The sequence below is a fragment of the Balaenoptera physalus genome (assembly GCF_965194825.1).
Source record: "Balaenoptera physalus genome assembly, chromosome: 13".
Taxonomy (NCBI): domain Eukaryota; kingdom Metazoa; phylum Chordata; class Mammalia; order Artiodactyla; family Balaenopteridae; genus Balaenoptera; species Balaenoptera physalus.
In genome coordinates this window covers 28,053,593-28,072,684 of record NC_138892.1, presented here as the reverse complement: position 1 = coordinate 28,072,684, position 19,092 = coordinate 28,053,593, and the positions used below count along the sequence as shown (strand labels likewise).

At 34.0% G+C, this 19,092-nt stretch overlaps 2 protein-coding genes across 4 annotated transcripts in view; one reads left to right on the top strand and one right to left on the bottom strand.

Moving 5' to 3' along the window:
* The window catches only part of PLEKHG7 (pleckstrin homology and RhoGEF domain containing G7), a 94,868-nt gene extending 87,077 nt beyond the window's left edge, over positions 1–7,791 (top strand). The window contains exons 17-18 of the mRNA XM_082421151.1: positions 3,805–3,902; positions 4,909–7,791. Coding sequence (XP_082277277.1) covers positions 3,805–3,902; positions 4,909–5,016 — 206 coding nt within the window. The 3' untranslated portion in view covers positions 5,017–7,791. The remainder of the gene's footprint in view (positions 1–3,804; positions 3,903–4,908) is intronic.
* Positions 7,792–7,900: 109 nt separating this feature from the next.
* The window catches only part of EEA1 (early endosome antigen 1), a 143,238-nt gene continuing 132,046 nt past the window's right edge, over positions 7,901–19,092 (bottom strand). For 2 of the 3 annotated variants that reach the window (XM_082418865.1, XM_082418866.1), the window contains 7 exons: positions 16,713–16,898; positions 15,547–15,678; positions 14,347–14,532; positions 13,214–13,452; positions 12,837–12,957; positions 12,166–12,264; positions 7,901–11,437 (listed from right to left, as the gene is read on the bottom strand). In XM_082418865.1, the coding sequence (XP_082274991.1) occupies positions 11,315–11,437; positions 12,166–12,264; positions 12,837–12,957; positions 13,214–13,452; positions 14,347–14,532; positions 15,547–15,678; positions 16,713–16,898 (1,086 nt within the window). In that variant the 3' untranslated portion in view covers positions 7,901–11,314. The remainder of the gene's footprint in view (positions 11,438–12,165; positions 12,265–12,836; positions 12,958–13,213; positions 13,453–14,346; positions 14,533–15,546; positions 15,679–16,712; positions 16,899–19,092) is intronic. The other variant, XM_082418867.1, reaches the window with a different exon arrangement.

The following is a 19,092-nucleotide window of genomic DNA, read 5'->3' as shown; positions in this document are numbered from 1 at the left end:
AAGGCCTCTTAGATCAGATTTGGCACGGACCAATCACTGTCACAGGCCAAAGTCTGCATAAACCAGAGAGCTTTCCCGAGCAAGCCTAAAAAGGGGCATCTCAGAGGAGCACAACCTTCTTACTACAGTGGCCATAGTTAGAAGATTCTGCCATGATAAATGGATGTGAGTGGAGGAAGGTGTCAGATCCCCCAAGCAAGAGAGGGAAGCAGCGTGGGCTCAGGTCAGCCACAGCCCTGGCAGCCAGCTGGACTTTATGGGAAATCTGACATCACAGGATTCCCTTGGGAGACACATGTTTTCTCTCCTGTATTCCTTGTTCTTTTTTTTTTTTTTTAATAAAATCAATACCTTTTTAAAAACCATACTTCCACCATCTTTTGTTACTTTTTGACTTGTCACTACCATTTCATTTCTTTTTTTTAAATATTTTTCTCATTGCTCTGGTGGTTATTTTAACTGTTCAGATACAGTGCATGAGGTAGAATAGCTGTAGAGTGAGACAGAGTAAAGTCTGAAAAAAGAAGAGATTGTGCTTTGCAGTGACAGAGACCTAGTTTCAAATCCTGGCTATATTATTCACAAGCTGTGTGACCTTAGAAAAATTCACCTAATCTGTGCCCTCATTTGTAAGTGGGAATTAGTTGACCTTTTTTTTTTTTAATTGAAGTATAGTGGATTTACAGTGTTCCAAGTATACAACAAAATGATTCAGTTATACATACATATATATTCTTTTTCAGATTCTTTTCCATTATAGGTTATTACAAGATATTGAGCTTAGTTCCCTGTGCTACACAGTAGGTCCTTGTTGTTTATTCTATATATAGTAGTGTGTACCTGTTAATCCCAAATTCCTAATTTATCCCTCCCCCACCTTTCCTCTTTGGTAACCATAAATTTGTTTTCCATGTCTGTGAGTCTATTTCTGTTTTATAAATAAGTTCATTTGTATCTCTTTTTTAGATTACCACATATAAGTGGTATCATATGATATTTGTATTTCTCAGACTTACTTCACTTTATATGATAATCTCTAGGTCCGTCCATGTTGCTGTAAATGGCATTATTTCATTCTTTTTTACGGCTAATATTCCAGTGTGTGTGTGTGTGTGTGTGTGTATGTGTGTGTGTATACACATCACACACCACATCATCCTTATCCATTCATCTGTCGATGGACATTTAGGTTGTTTCCATGTCTTGGCTACTGTAAATAGTGCTGCTATGAACACTGGGGGTGCATGTAGCTTTACAAATCATAGTTTTTATCTTTTCCAGATATATGCCCAGAAGTAGGATTGCTGGATCATATGGTAACGCTATTTTTAGTTTTTTAATGAACGTCCATACTGTTCTCCATAGTGGCTGCACCAGTTTACATTCCCACCAACAGTGTAAGAGGATTCCCTTTTCTCTACACCCTCTCCAGCTTATTATTTGTAGATGTTTTGATAATGGCCATTCTGACCAGGGTGAGGTGATACCTCATTGTAGTTTTTATTTGCATTTCTCTGATAATTTGTGATGTTGAGCATCTTTTCATGTGCCTGTAGCCATCTGTGTATCTTCTTTGGAGAAATGTCTATTTAGGTCTTCTGCCCATTTTTTGATGGGTTGTTTTATAAGCTCTTGGTATATTTTGGAAATTAATCCCTTGTCGGTCGCATCATTTGCAAATATTTTCTCCTATTCTGTAGGTTGTCTTTTTGTTTTATGGTTTCCTTTGCTGTGCAAAAGCTTTTAAGTTTAATTAGGTCCCATTTGTTTATTTTTGCTTTTGTTTTCATTACTCTAGGAGATGGATCCAAAGAAATATTGCTGCTTACTGCTGCTTAAAATATCTCCTTAATTTATGTCAGAGAGTGTCCTGCTTATGTTTTCCTCTAGGAGTTTTATAGTATCTGGTCTTACTTTTAGGTCTTTAATCCATTTTGAGTTTATTTTTCTGTATGGTGTTAGAGAACATTCTAATTTCATTCTTTTACAATAACTGTCCAGTTTACCCAGCACAACTTATTGAAGAGACAGTCTTTTCTCCATTGTATATTCTTGCCTCCTTTGTTGTAGGTTAATTGACCGTAAGTGCGTGGGTTTATTTCTGGGCTTTCTATCCTGTTCCACTGATCTTTGTATCTGTTTTTGTGCTGGTGCCATACTGCAGCTTTGCAGTATAGTCTTAAGTCAGGGAGTGTGATCCCTCCAGCTCCATTCTTCTTTCTCAAGATTGTTTTGGCTATTTGGGGTTAGTTGACCTATCTTATACAGTTGCTGTGTGGTTTAAATGACACAAAAAGGAAAAAAAATACATAGCACTGTGCCTAGTACATAGTAAGTGCTGAATAAATGATGTCAACTATTAATTGTTAATCATTATATTAGAACATCAGGGAGAAAAAAGCTATTCCTGACCATTTATTATCTCCTTATTTTATTTTCTAAGCCTAGCTATTTTGTTTATTAAGCCCTTAGTAGCCATATTACAAACGAAACAGATGAGGGATACCTTAAATAACTGAGAACTACAGTTACAATTTTGAGGAACATGGATTCTGAAATCCAGCCAAGAACAACAACCTGATCTTTAAAGCCTCACTTACTACAGGGAATTTATAAGGAGAAAAATCAGGGAGTAAAACAAAAACAGCCAGATCTTTTTTCCAGAAAGTCATTTTAATAGGTTTAAGTCCTCTCACCCCAGAGAAGCTGGACAGAATTTCATGACCTTGACAGCCTTTGTTGTGTAGAGTTTAGGAATTACGAGGTTTAGACTATTACAATCTGTAATAGTGAAGTAGTTCTTGCAGTTAAGAAAATAAAAGTCTCACATTTGCTTCGATTCTGAAATGAGGCCCAACTTGCCTCAGTGAGTCTGAATTAAACCCACCAACTTCAAGGAACAGAAATAATGACCGTGAGCAAGCATCAGCGTAACGATCATCCAGGAAGAGTCAGTGTTCTCCTCCTCCTCTCTGAAGTACTTGGTTTGACCCGGAGCCAGCCCTGGTTTGGTTTTGTTTGTTCCTAAACATAAATTGACTGTAGAAAGAATGTATAGGCTGCAAAATTTTATTCCTGGTGCTGTATAAATAATTCAAGGAAGAGACTTTCATTTTAAGAGCTCCAGCTGTATAAAAAAAGGAAAATCTGCTCTCCTAGTATCTCCTATCATTTCTTTAAGACACCAGCTAGGAAATGACAGAACAGACTGTTTCTTTTCAAACACAGAAACCATGCCAACATTTTTTTTGTTTGTTTTACATTTCACATAATTTGGTGGATGCTGGATTTTATTTGAGTCCATTTTTTTGGCTTTTCTTGGACTGCTGTGAAGCATTCAGGTGGTTTTGTATTTTTGCTACATCTTAATTTGTTTAACTGTTGTTTTGATGTGACTTCCCTTTAAGTACCAAAATAAAACATTTTTAAAAGGAGTGGTGGAGGTCAAAGAAACAATGATTGTATTATTTTTCGTATTTGTATTTATATTTTACACACACAAAATCTACCTATTATGCTAAGCTTTTTCCTTGGGAAGGAACACATTTTCCATCACTTAAGCCATAAATGCATTTATTTCCTCAAGCCCCAGAAGTCATTGGCTAAGGAAGAAAAGGTTTTCATATTTAAGTGGGCTCTCTTTGGACATAGCAGTGAAGTCTTGGTCTTGGAATCAGATTCTTTTTTAATTGACATAAACCTCCCACACTCATTAATAAACAAACAAAAATCCAGGTTCTTGTACTGAGAAACTGTGGATTTCATATTAAATGCTTTGGCTCTTTGTCTTTAATGTTTTTCTAGTCTTTGGGCTGAGAAATTCTTTCCTCATACAACATGAAAACAGCTATCGACAGTGTATAGCAGCATTCTTATTACAAGCCCAAACAGAAAACATCAAGGTATGTATTTCAATTTTGTAGGTTTTGATTCTTCAGACTTAAGGAAAAAAATCACACCCCAAGCTCATTAAGGAACAGTGAATGGAAAGTTTTGTGTATTTTCCTCTCCTGCTTTGGGAAGGGGGTAGGTTGGAAGGAGGGGAAGGATATGAATATCTAGACCATATCAGGCTCAGAGACCTCAGAACTGACCATCTTCTTACGTCCCCAGTGTTGACACAGCCTCCCTCATTTTCTCCTGTGGCAGAAGCTCAAGAGCTGCCTCTGACTTCTGGGGGGGTCTGTAGGAAATGGGGGAAGAACTGCTTTGGATTGCATGCTTGATTTTTAAGATGCTCCGATCAATTTCCAAAGCCCCAGTATGCAAACAGTATGATGCCAGCTTAAGTGAGGGGCTCCTGCAGAAATGAACTGTGTCAAGTCTTCTCTTTACCCTTTGAAACTATGCTACTGTTTTTACAGCTATGGAGCTGAAGAGCAGCTGCCTATCTGACTCTGGTTTCTTTATCTTAGAAGTTTCCATTTTTGTCTTTCCTCTAGTAGGCTTTCATCAGGGCAGCAATGTGGCCAGACAATTAATGGAAGACTACATTATTTTCAAGGAGTCAATTTCTTCCCTCAGTCTGTTTTTCAAGTTATGCCACTGATTAATAACTTCTGTTTCCACACAAAGTGGAAATTCAAGAAATTCAGCTTTCAAACTACTTATATTCCCAGTATTCATCTTTGTAATTAGCCATCATTGACTATTATGGTTTCTTGATTACTCACAACTGTTTATCCAACTTGCATACCATACTCATCTAATCCATTTGCATTTTCATATGTGATTAGAGATATTTATGATATATTCGATTTAAGAGAGAAAATGGGAAACATGCAAATGTTTAATCAGTCTTCAGTTTTAAAGAGCGAGTCAACAAATACAAAGGGAAATATTAATCCAAATATGTGAGAAATTTAACAGTCTCTTCTCTCTATATATTTCTTTTTTCTTTCTTAACAGAAAACATGGATTGCACAATTAACAGCAGCAATCTCTTGCTTCACCAAGAGTCAGGAAACCAAGAAGATGTCCTTATTCACTTTGCCTGCAGAATCCTCGGAAATTTAGGGACCTAAAACAAGTGGCACACCTTTTTAGACATTAGGGATTAAGGTATTCTTTCATTCAAACTTGTAACACTTACCTAGTAATGAGCTAAAAGAAAATGTGCATTTTAAAGAAGTTCCAGAATTTAAGCTAGGAAATTCCTCAGGGTAGAGTAATAATGGCTGCAACAAATTTGAACCGGAAGGAATTTCTTGGTAAGTGTATACATGCTGATATCCAGACTATGTTATAGTGCTTCAGTCAGGCTTGCAAGAGGGGCGAGGGAAGTATGATGCTATTATAATTCGTAAAAGGTGAATGATCAGGTAAATGCAGTATCAGGAGGAAAACAATGCCCACTGCTTGCATCTGATATGAATTCTAGCATCTTACTATGTATATCTGTAATGAAACCAAGTTTCCTACATGACTTATAAATCAGCCTTACTGCTCTACAGTCCTACCTCATACAAAGTTTGATTGCTCTTTTAACATACTAAGCAATGAATAATAAGGTCTCCATCTTAGCAGTTTTTAAATTCCTAGTCGCCAACAGTTTATTTATCTCAGGTATACTTTATATAAGTCTTAACATGGAAGGAGAAAATCCCAAAGACTAAATTCCATTGTTTTAAGAAAGAAAAAGCAAATATCTGTTCCAGTTTCACCAGTTAACAGTTTTACTTGGGAAATGTCATAGAAATAGTAGGATATCTTTCTCTAAATCTCACTTTTTGAAGAACAGTGGAGTTTGTCATAAAACTTCTTTCTGGTTTTGAATGTGTATGTGTGTGTGTGTGTGTGTGTGTGTGTGTGTGTGTGTGTGTGTGAGCACAGTACAGTTACTTCGTCTTATTTGGCAGGACTTGAAACATCATTAGAATTTCTTAAGAAAGACAGCTTGAACTATTATCATGGTGGAATATACTGTTAACTGCATGTAAGGAACTAGTTCTTATAGTCAGATTATATCAAAAGGAAATCCACAGATTTCAATTTCAGACATGGTATCTTTTGCAGTTTCCAAAATGGAAGTAGTAAATTTATCAACTTGGACTGCAAGACAAATGGTACCTTAACTGATCTCCTTAAGCTGGAGTATGGGATAGAAAGGATGATGCTTGGGGAAGTCACGTGCACAGTTAATTCTCTGAGAAAAATGTGATTTCACCATGTAAACCAGGCAGTATAGACAAGTGCAGCATAACAGTTCTTTTTAAGGGCCAAGCACCATTAGAATGGAGGGTCACAGCCCCTGTATAATAATGTCATATTTATTAGGAGTAAGTGAAAATGAAAGGAAAATCAGGAAAGCAGTAACTATGGTCAATGCCTAAGAATAAATGAGAAAAAAAGGCAAAGTACAGGAGAACAAATTTCAAGTGAGTTCTTAGAGATGAAAAATATGTATTTTTTTAGAAAAAAAATAACAATTGTCTTGCAAGGATTTCTAGATATCAGCCAACTTAGGAAAAGGGCAATGGACTAGGTGATCTCCCAAAATTCCTTTTAGTCCGAGTCCAGTAAACATATATTTGTTTATAGGTATAAAACTATTTTCTCCCTTAAATCTCATTAAAGGGAGAAAAAGATTGACTAAATTAACATGTAAATTTAATTAGTTAAGATGTAAAACAGCTTTAAAATATGCAAAGAAATATTAGCACTTCTGTGTTCACTGCAGCACTAGTCGTAATAGCCAAGATGTGGAAAAAACCTTAATGTTCACCAACAGATGAGTGGATCAAGAAACCCTGGTACGTACATACAGTGGAATTCTATTCAGCCTTGAAAAATATGAAACAACATAGATGAACCTTGAGGACATTATGCTAAGGGAAATAAGTCAGTCACAGAAAGACAAATACTGCATGATTCCACTTATATGAGATTTCTAAAATACTCAAATTCATAGAATCAAAAAGAGTGGAATGGTAGTTGCCAGAGGCTGGGGGTAGGGGGAAATGGGGAGTTACTAATCAATGGGCATAAAGTTCCAGTTAAGCAAAATGAGTAAGCTCGGGAGATCTGCTGTACTGTACACTTTTACAAGAGTTGTCGAGAGTTGTACTACTCTCGACAAAAGTAGTTGTACTACTTTTACAATGAGTAGATCTCATGTTAACTGTTCTTACCACAATAAGATAAAACTTAAAAGAATATACTATGTACTTAAAGTGAAATTCTATAAAGCTCATAAAAGAGCATATCTAATATATAATATATTAAGTGCTTGAGGATATACACATTATTCTCTTCAGAGGGAAACACATTAGAGTAAAATGAAAAATCACTTCTGGAACTTTGGTTTCCAGGGGAAAAAAATCAGTAAAAAGCAATGGTACATTGAGCCTTGAAATGGTCACCTGGGTATTAAATGTACAATGAAAGAAGAGATTAATATTGTTTAATATTTTTTAGTTTTGCTAATTTTTCTCAATGAATGAAATGAGAAGGGGATGTCTCGAGCAAAATAGCATTAGTAATTTCTCTTGAAATATGAACTTAATTACTATTCTTAGTTGAACATTAAAGCACACCCATTGTGAGGTTGGGATTGACATATATATACACACACTATTGATAGTATGTATAAAATAGATAACTAACTAATGAGAACCTACTGTATAGCACAGGGAACTCTATTCAGTGCTCTGTGGTGACCTAAATGGGAAGAAAATCCAAAAAGGGGATATATGTATACGTATAGCTGATTCACTTCGCTGTACACTAGAAACTAACACAACATTGTAAAGCAACTATACTCCAATAAAAATTAATTTAAAAAAATACAGCACACCCATTGTCTATATCCAAGTGCGAAGTTCTAAATCTGTAAATAAATTAATGTAAAATGGCTAATATCTTACCTCTTTTAAATAGACAAAATAATTTAGTCACAGAATATATCTACTAGAAATTATTTTTAATATCTTTAGCATATTTTTTAAAAAAGCAACAATTCAATAAAGGATTCTTCCATTCTTCTTTATACAGATTCAAATGTTATATAATTTATCAGTTACATATATAATCAATAACCTTCCACTCACTGAGTTTAGAAACCACAGTATTTACTGAGCTAAACTCTCTCACAAATAAGGCACAACTACATGATCACAAGTAGTAAATACAATGAATCCAAAAACTAAACAAAATATTCATGCAAAAGTATCTACATAAGTTATGAATATATGATCCAGTTCAAGAAGTACAGAATGTCATATACATAACTGCATCATGTTACAATAAATTCACTACTTCTACAGGGAGAGAACCTAGCTATTTCCAATTCTATTTTATACAATTTTACATAAATTTAGTAAGTTTATGCACAGTATTCACATTTGCAACAATAACTGATCATTAAAATTCAGGCAAAGGGCAATTAAGACAATAATGTGTGGTACGTTATATAATTACAGAATACCATTCATCAAGCTCTTGTCTAGGAACACTAAATTGATGGCACGTTTAAATTTTATGGATCAAATCATCCATGGTTTCATAGCCAAAGTGCATTTAAAAAAAACTGCTATAGTCAAATAGGTCATGAATATCAAAATATATGATCATAATTCGCTTTCCACTTAAAAGCTAAACATCTTTATGCAAATGCAAGGTTAAAAAAAAGTGGCTTTAAAGTTCCCAAAACTATAAAATAATCATAAAGCCTTTTCAAGAGAGATGGCGAACTAACAAATTTGGCAGTTACTATGTAACATTACTGTGAAGAAACTATTAAACTAGCTAATTCCACGTTAAGAGGTAGTTGAACAAAATTATACACTGCATTGAGGTTTTTGTGTTTGTTTCCCTCTTTTCTTCAAAATAAACAAATCCTATACCAGCAGCTTGTCTTCTTTCTACTAAAAATTCTGTAGGTATAGTTTATTGTACACTAACCCAGCAAGACTTGATTTTAACTCACGTTTCTGTGCTTGGGTTTAGAATTTACTAACACGCGATGCCAATAGGCTTTGCATTAGAGCTGGAACTCCATACGTGCCAGCTGTAAATCACTGACAAATAGTACCAGCAGACATCTAAAATGTAGAACCAATAAGCACTCAGAAGATGACTTTTTAATTAAAAGAAACAGAAAACTCTTTAATTTTTGTTTCCAAAACACCTTATTGGTGAAATTAATAGCAAAATATTAAGTTTCATTTCTAAATATAATAGCCTAATTATTTGGGGCCTAGGAAGTGAGATTAGCTAGATGAAAAGTAGAAAATCACTCAAATACATATGGTTGTATTTGTTGTCCCCACAAATTTTTATGAATATGTGGGTGGGGGGACAAGGCAGGGAAAGGCCTTCAGTGCACCCAATTAGGAGATGAGTGAACAGATATTCTAAGCCAGAATTCCCGTGAAGTTTCATATCATAAAAAAATAACAATGGTGCTGTGAATATGTTTTTCCAACATGCTTATTAATTTACTTATAAGTGTAGAATTAAGACTATTTGAAAGAATTTATATGAAAATGCATAAATGATTTTAGCTCAATTTTTGTTATCCAACTTATTTTTAATAAAGATCCACTGTATTTCTTCATTCTGTATGCTCAAGGATATATGTTTATCCGAGTCCAGGGACTCAGTCAGGGTCCTTAGTAGCTACTGACAACAGAGTTTACTTAAATGGGTTTTTTAAATAATTAAATGAATATATGGCAATCTCTTTGTTTGTATGTATTATAGGAAGAGCATAAACATGATAATGTGATTTCAGCATGATATTTGAAAGCAAGTGTACATTATAAACTATGTATTGTAAATGAAATATTAGCTCCCATCCTTCCCTATTACCAAATGATTGCACTGAATGAATATATATCTTTACATTTCTTCTTAGAGCAATAAACCAATATTAATGAGTTTTCTCTTCAGATGTTCTCCAATTTTCCAAATTAATAAGACTATGATAAATTAAAGTTCAATTCCATTGTTCAGCATCCAAATAAACTAATTTTTAATTACCCTCAATTTGCCATTCTGTTTCAGTTCTAGTTATAATTTGGGGATTCCTAAATACATCTGTTTTTGGCAATACTCTATTATCCAACTGTTATTTCAAGGTAATTTCATAGCATTATTTTTGCAAAGTAAACAGATACACAGTTGATATGGAACCCCAAATTCTGAACCTTTTAAAATTTAAGTCAAATTTAAAACTTTAAAAAATTCTTCCCTATTAGGTAAGAAGAGAATATAAAGCAGAATATTTAATGTCTCCTTAGCATTTTATATTTGTTTTCACAGCTAAGACTATAGCAATATCAGTTACTAGCTTTAAGATGCAAAATCTATAGAACAATTACAGTGAAGCTGAGCTATGCTTGAGAAGGTTAAACCAAATTACCTTGAAAAAAGCAGATCCATTAAAAAAGCAAATTCAGATTCTTGAAGATGCTGGAGAGACAAAATGAGGATATAAAATGAAGGCTAATCTCAGAAGACTTCCCACTTAAACAGAGAATAGGACCATTATACAACTTCTATTATTCACCTTCCAACTGGGGATGAGGGTGGGAAGTTTTGTAGGATTCTTAATTAAGACTACATGGGAGTTTAAAAATGAAACAGAAAAAGACAAAAAGAAAAATTAACCCTAATCTTTAAAATACAACCCAAGGATAACCATAAAATAAGCAAATTAATTTTCCAGAGGTTTTCATAAAATCCACCCAAGAGAATTTAATCAATATTGTTAAAATAAAAACCATGTTTGAATTCATGGTTAATATTTAAATATAATCTGTATTTGGAACACTTTAGTAAATTTGTAACATAACAATGCAACTGAGCTATGGACCTGTGTATAAGGGAAAAAAAGCTTTATAGTTCTATGCATTTCACAATGAGAATATTTAATATAATTAGAGTGTTACTGTGCAACATATCTGATATGGTAACATCACCCCTGTACATTTCTTGACACTAAATGGGGGAGAAAGAAGAAGTAAGCTATGGAAGTGCATTCATGTCATTTCTGAACAATGAAATTATATTTAAAAAAATACATTGCTATTTTCCGTCCAAAATTTATTTACATTTCATTGGCTACTTCTAAACTTGGCATGAAAGCTGTTCCAGGGTAAATGGAAAAAAGTAATGAAAGATGGGCTCGAGTCTCACAAAAATAGAAGAGTTTTACTTGATATTGATAACATTCCAAAATATATGAATTCTAATTTGGTTTAGTATTGCAACCACTGTCCAAACCGAATAGTAGTAGTCCAAGATCTCTATTAAGTGTATTTATTAAAAATCTAATGTTAGTGTAATATTACTCTGAAGTTGCGATAACCCATTATCCTTGCAAGTCATTGAAACATGCATCACAGACACGAACAGGCTTCTTGGAAGAAGGAGTTAAGGCATTTTTGGCTGAACACTCAGCACAGAAGATATTTCCACATTGTCTGCAGTGATGCTGTAAATGACAAAAATTAAACATTTTTAAGCATAAAAACTATACCAAAAGTATTAATGAGACTACAAGAATACAGCAAACTTCACTGTGAAGGTATACTAACTTTCAAGTGATAAGCATTTAATAATATAAAATCTCAGTATGTCGATTTAATCCCTTAGTTAATTTGAATGCTTCCTATTTAATCAGATACTGTACTAAACATTTAATATGGAATTTATCTTGGAATTCTCAGAAGAACCTTAGGAGGCATTTTAATGCCTTAATAAAGTGCTTAATAAAGTGCTTAATAAAGCACTTCTATCAGGTGAAAAACTTTTCCTATTTGCAAAATGTTTCAGGCATAATTTCTTCAATAGGAATATAAACTTGAAACATCACATAATGGCATTATTTTAAATGATTTTTTTATCTCTGCTTTTTCTTCCTTTAAGAGAACCTAATGATGACTAAAACGTATGAGTTTAATACTGATGCACTGGTTCAGAAAATGATTATCCAAGAGAGTAACTCAGTAGAAAGGTAATAACTGAATTTAAAACTAAAATTGAAACACACTAACCAGGAACAAGATTTCATGAAACTTAATTATTCTATGTAGTTGTAAATTAAAGTTAATAAATGGCAGAACTTTTAAAATCTGTCAAATGCAGGACAATTTCGATGGTTAAAACATTGTCACTGAGGAATAAAATCAAGAACTATAGCAATATAACAAAACCATTTACCCGTCTCACTGTTACTGAAAAGCCTTTCCCACAGGCCATACAGTTTTGTACTTCATTGTCTTCAGCCCACTTTCTATTCAACGCTTGTGTATGTTTGATCTATTAAAAAAAAAAAACATAATATTCAATGCTGTAAAGAATGATTGATAATTTCTAATTTGGTGGCCAAGTTTTAAAATGGATAAAATTTTAAAAATCAGAAATACTTTGGTCAACTTCCATTATCAAAAGTTGTTACATAATTAAGTCTGAATGACAATAAATAAATAAATAAAGCAAAGCAAGTTTTATTCCTCAAAGGCATTGGTAATTTCTAACCTTTGGTGATTTCCCATTCATTCTAACCCTAAGGATCAATCCTTCCTTGGAACTCTGAGCATATAATCAGATCACTTCTTTATCACGTAGCAACTCATTCATTCCTTTTGTGTTCTTGACTTTTCCCAATAATGACAATTTATGAGTGACGTGGCTCTCTAATCACTGGGGTCTCAGATAAGTTCTTTAAATCTTATATTTAATTACCCGTAACACCTGCAATACTGCTACACGGGCAGTAGCCATTCAAAAGTATTATTAAATATGAGATTTTTTTTAAATGTTGAAAATATGCTTTTCACTAAGAGGTAAATTCTAGACTAAAAAACTGCCTCATACACCAGGTGACTTACTTGAAGGGACTGATTCTCTCTGCCCAGTTCCTGCACTGCTGCAGTTGTATTATCCAGCTTTCTTTGCAATTCTAGTACTTTGGTTTGAAGCTTTTCTATTTCACCTTCTCCTTTAAGACACCTGGAATAGATTGCAAAAACAATTCATTTTTAAAAAATCATTAAAGACCCTCTCTGAACACAGATAATGAACTACTTTAGTAACTTTAAGCATAATACATTAATTTCAACTCTGTTGTAAGGGTTAATTTTTCAATGACTACTTAAATACCTGCTGGAGCACTTTTCTCAAGACTTCTATTTTTTTAAATGTGGAATACAACAACCTTTTTATCACTTAGCATGGAAATAAACTAATTTTACTAGACATCAACCACCTTTCTAGTAGTGCCCTCCTTTCATCTTGATTATTCTGAACCGTTGCTTCCAATACTGCAATTTCACCCCGTAAGTCGTCCGTCTGTTTCTCAAGCTCACTGACTCTCCGTTGACTGGACTGCCACTCCTTCTTTATGGTGCCCAAGTTTTCATTTAATGCTGTAATCTGCATGGTAAGTTTAGCCTCGTTTTCTTCATGCTGCTTCATTCCTACTTCTTTTTCTTTTATTTCGGAAAGCTGAGAAAAGGAAAAACAGTGGGTAAAAAACCTATTACAAAAGTAGTGCAAAATTTAAGTTGTTGAATTTTAAATATTGGCAACATAAATAATATTACTTCTTCAGCGAAGAAGGCACTAATAAAACTGATTCCACAAACATCTCTGTAATTTGAACTGACAATGGTCATGACACTGAAATGGTGATCAGCAAGCCTCTTATAAAATCAAACTAAAGTAAAGCAATTTGAGATTTTCCTTTTTTCCACTAGAGCAGGGGAAGAACACATAGTTAGGGAAAGCAAGGTGCCCTGGAGACAAAGCTGGCATTTTCTTATGTCTCAAATTCCAAATGCATCCTTTTGTGTCTATCAACCTGCCAAAAAAACAATACTTCAAATCACTGTGTGAACTTGAAATTGCAATTCTTCAACGAAAACATTCAGCAGTCAATTTATCTGGGGATATTTGGACTTAATTCAACAGAGGAAAGCCAGATGCTTCCCATTTGGCATGCACAAGTTAGGGAAGGAAAAGTAGACTTTGGTCATTGTAATTCCAAACTGAAGTTTCCTTTCCCCCTTATCAACATTCAGTTTGACCAAACAAATGAGTTTAACGTGATTAGCATTCATGCCATTTACCTCAATCTACATAGTTATAGGTTTGTTTGTTTTTCTGGCACTAAAAGTGTCCCCCCCATCATGTTTTATTGAATTTTCACTTATATAAACCAAAATATAATCATAGAATAAAATATTTCCAATCACATGTCAGCTATTTAAACAGATGTCTTAAATCAAAAATTAAATGTTAGGTGAGCATTTGAATCATAACTTTTAAGTAGAAAAATCCTCTCTTACTGGATTAATTTACAAAATCAATTACAAAACACACCTCCCACCACTAACTTACCAGTTTAGCTTCCTTCTCCATAAATTCTTTCTTCAGCTCATCTTCTTCCTTTTTCATCTGCTCTTTTAGCATTTGCTGGGTTTTCTTCTCCTGTTCAAGGGTTGCCTTCAGGGAATCTACTTTCCCTTGAAGCTCTAATTTCTGCTGAATCAAAAGCTGTTTGGCATCCTTGAGATTTGTTACCTCCTATGAGAAAGTAAGGCCAAAATAAATCATCCTTTATAGTAAAAAAAAAAAAAAAAATGTAGCTGAAATTTATGCAACTTATTACAATATAAACAAAGAGTTTTAGCCTCTTATGAGAGTCTTAAAGTTCAGTATTTCAAACAGTTGATTAAAAAGGTGAAATATTATGTACTTCCTGCTCAACAATCATTTAAATTCAAGTGATGCCTTGCATGCATATGTTTTGATTAAATTATGTGAAAAATTTCTACCCCCTATTTTCCCTTCATTTAGGAAGCATTTATTGGTTCAACATTTAGGCATCACACACTGTGTTAGGTTCTAGGGATATATATAAAGATGAATTATATATATTCCCTGCTTTAAGGAAGTCAGTCTGGAAGAACATAATGACATAAAGAGGTAAGTAATTATAAAGCAAAATGGCAAGTATACTGATAGACATAAGAGGTATTATGAGAGCACTCAAGGGAAAAATCCAACCTTTCTCTAAGAAAATGACATTTTACAAACATTTTACAAAGCAAATTATAAGCAGTTAATATTTTCAGGTGGCATGCCAGCCATGCTAATGATAGGAAAAATGTTCTAAACAACAGATTATTAAAGGATTTTAGGAAGAAAAACCATTAAAAAAACAATCCCTTAAAATCTTAATTCTAAACTCTTACATATTTTGAAGTTTACCATCTATAAGCATAACGGATAGCTCTTGTCGATTATCACCTCAACAAAATCTAAACTTTTAGGGTTACTTTGCTTTTATTCAGTAATTTGAAAACAAAGGTAACATAGTTTCAGTATGTGTATAGGTATTATGCAACCCAAGAGCACTGTGAGAGTGAGAGTATTTGTCAAAAAACAGCAAAACAATGTGCCTGGCACATAGTATGTCCTAAAATAAATAAAGTGTATGTGTGTCTACACACATACACACACATACGTATATATACACAAATCTTTTTAACAACACTAATACAATACAAAAGGAAAACAATGATTATCTTCACATACCTTTATGCTTTCTTGCTTGTGAGACTTGAGTTCTTCACTCAATTTAGCAATTTCTTTTTCTTGTCTACATTTAATTTCCTCTATCTCTGCCAATTTACATTTTTCATTTACTAGTTCTTTTTCTTTCAGTGACTATAGAAAAAATGATTTATTTAAAAAAGTTTTAAAGTAAATACTTAAAAGTAATGTAACAAAAATGACTGCTACTATTTATGACTGTCTCTGCCCCTTCCACCTTAGTTAACTTGAGCAAATTATTTACCTTCTCTTGCCTCTGTGTCCTTATTTATACAATATGAACAATAAGATCGTTACAAGGATTAAATAGTTACAGTAACTATTAAAATGAATAGTGCCTGGCTAAAGTTTAGCTAAAGCTACCATCTTATGCTTATGATTATCATCATCATCACTATCTTTATATAGGGCACCTAGGGAGGAGTATTATACATTATCTAATTTAATCTCTATGCTAGGTAGCTCTTTTTAATCCTCATTTTATAGGTAAAGGAACAAAGACTTAGAGAAGTTAAATAAGCTATTAAAAGTGGAACCATAAAACTAAAACAAGATCTGCCTGATCTAAAGCCCTTGTAATTAAAGGCCTCTAAACTATAGTTCTGCCAGAATTTTCTAACCTTGAGGTACAAATCATAAATTTCATTCCAGCCTCACCAGCGCCATCGCTACAAAAACATCCACCAATTTTTAAATTAAAGATAATTCAGAGGTAATTCCCTGGCGGTCCAGTGGTTAGGACTCCACGCTGTCACTGGCGAGGGCCTGGGTTTGATCCTTGGTCAGAGCACTAAGATCCCACAAGCCACACAGTGCAGCCAAAACAAAAAACAAAAAAAAAACGTAATTCAGGAACTGCACAAATAAAATATACCAAGAACTTCAGGAATTGTACACTTCAGAATAATATCAGCTGATGGAAATATAAAATTTCAATTATGAAACCAAAAATACAATGTTTCCTAGAATTTGAATTTCTCATTCATATAAAATTTTAACTGATCTTTAAACGTACTGGTCATAATACAATGCTTTCAACTTTATAACTTAGCATCATTTATATAAAATACACCCCTACTTACCCTTAGAAAAAGCTGGTTCTTAATTTTAAATGCTAAGATTCTAGATTTAGTCAGAAAATAAAATACCTTTTCTTTCTGTATATCTTGCAGTGCTTTACTCTGCTCCTTCAATTGCTGTTCTTTCTTTGCTAAATCTTGCTCCAAAGTAGCCTTGGTGGTCTTCAGTTCTTGAATCAATTTATTTTGGTTTCCAATTTGATTTCTATTTGAAATCAAGTCCTCCTGTGCTAGAGAAAGCTTCTCTTCTACAGACTTATAAAAACAATTTCCCCAAATTATTATATGTCATTTTTTGGCAAATTTCAACAGAAACATAATAGTTAACAGTTATACATAACAGTTATGCGTAAGCACAGTGGAAAGTAATATACTTTAAAAAGATAGTAAATGGGCGGAAGACCTAAATAGACATTTCTCCAAAGAAGATATACAGATTGCCAATAAACACATGAAAGGATGCTCAACACCACTAATCATTAGAGAAATGCAAATCAAAACCACAATGAGGTATCACCTCACACCGGTCAGAATGGCCATCATCATAAAATCTACAAACAATAAATGCTGGAGAGGGTGTGGAGAAAAGGGAACCCGCTTGCACTGTTGGTGGGAATGTAAATTGATACAGCCACTATGGAGAACAGTATGGAGGTTCCTTAAAAAACTAAAAATAGAACTACCATATGACCCAGCAATCCCACTACTGAGCATATACCCTGAGAAAACCATAATTCAAAAAGAGACATGTACCACAATGTTCGTTACAGCACTGTTTAGAATAGCCAGGACATGGAAGCAACCTAAGTGTCCATCGACAGAGGAATGGATAAATAAGATGTGGCACATACATACAATGGAATATTAGCCATAAAAAGAAACAAAATTGAGTTATTTGTAGTGAGGTGGATGGACCTAGAGTCTGTCATACAAAGTGAAGTCAAAAAGAGAAAAATAAATACCGTATGCTAACACATATATATGGCATCTAAAAAAAAATAGTTCTGATGAACCTAGGGGCAGGACAGGAATAAAGACACAGACGTAGAGAATGAACTTGAGGACACGGCGGTGGGGGGAAGGGAAAGCTGAGACGAAGTGAGAGAGTGGCAGTGACATACATACACCTACCAAATGTAAACTAGCTAGCTAGTGGGAAGCAGCAGCATAGCACAGGGAGATCAGCTCGGTGCTTTGTGACCACCTAGAGGGGAGGGTGGGAGGGAGGTGCAAGAGGGAGGAGTATGGGGATATATGTATACATATAGCTGATTCACTTTGTTATACAGCAGAAACTAACACAACATTGTAAAGCAATTATACTCCAATAAAGATGTTAAAAAAGTTAAATTAAAAAAGATAGTATGTTATGCCCTTCAGTAAGATGATGTAAAAGAGAAAGAATGCTAGATAACTCTCTTGCCTATGCAAAATACTTGTAGTATTTTGCATAGGCAAGTATAAAATAATAAAACTGAAGCAATTCCAAAGCTTCTAGAAATAATCTGTAAGTATTTACTAGCTAAGCGATACGAAGAATATCAAATAAGTAGGAACCATATCAAACACACTCAGAGAACATATACATAATGAGAAGATATGGGGAGACATGGGAAAAAAGCAATTTAAAAAGAGATAAACATGACATTATATATGCATATATGTTTTGTAGGATCTATGATGGCCCTTGACATGCTAAAAGGTTTATTTAATAAATAGAAAGGGGTTTTTGTCTTAGGGGAAAAAATGTATTTCAAATCTGCCAACCTGATTAAGTGAACTAAAAGAGGAAAGTCAACCAGACATCTGAGGCTCTACTTCTAACAAGGCCATCACCCCCATCCTCTTAACTTCTCATCTATGTGGTAGAAGTAGCGCTGTCAGTTGACACAGTCCATAGTTACTAACTGTTCGAAGGCCCAAATATTTCAAGAAGCTGAAGCTGGGGGAAAGAGCAACTTTTCGACTCATTAGGTTTTGATTTGGAGGTGGATATGGTAACAGGTGGGGAATGGAAAATGGCAGGAACCTTGCCACGCTCAGCTGCTAAGGGAAATAACTCTAAGATGCTCTTCCACCATCTAGAAGAAGTTTATGTTTCTTATTCTGGAGATACAGTTTCTTTGAAAAAAAGGCAGAAGATACAATTCAGGAGGAATCACTGCTACCTAGGCTTGGCTATAGTAAGCATTTGATAAAGAATCGATGAAAACTAAATGAATAAACGAAAACCTTATTTAAAGGGCTTTACTTAAGCTTCCTGAAAGAGATTATTCCTTACAAATAACCCAGTTCAGAAGTCTTTTCTGATGTAAATCAAATTTCCATTTTCAATGGCTTCCACTAGAACACTAAGAACTGTAAGACTTCCTTTTTGGAAAAGACTTAAAGTCATCTAGTCCTTTACTAATCAAGCAGCTAAGCTTTAATTGAGTATACTACTAAGGTA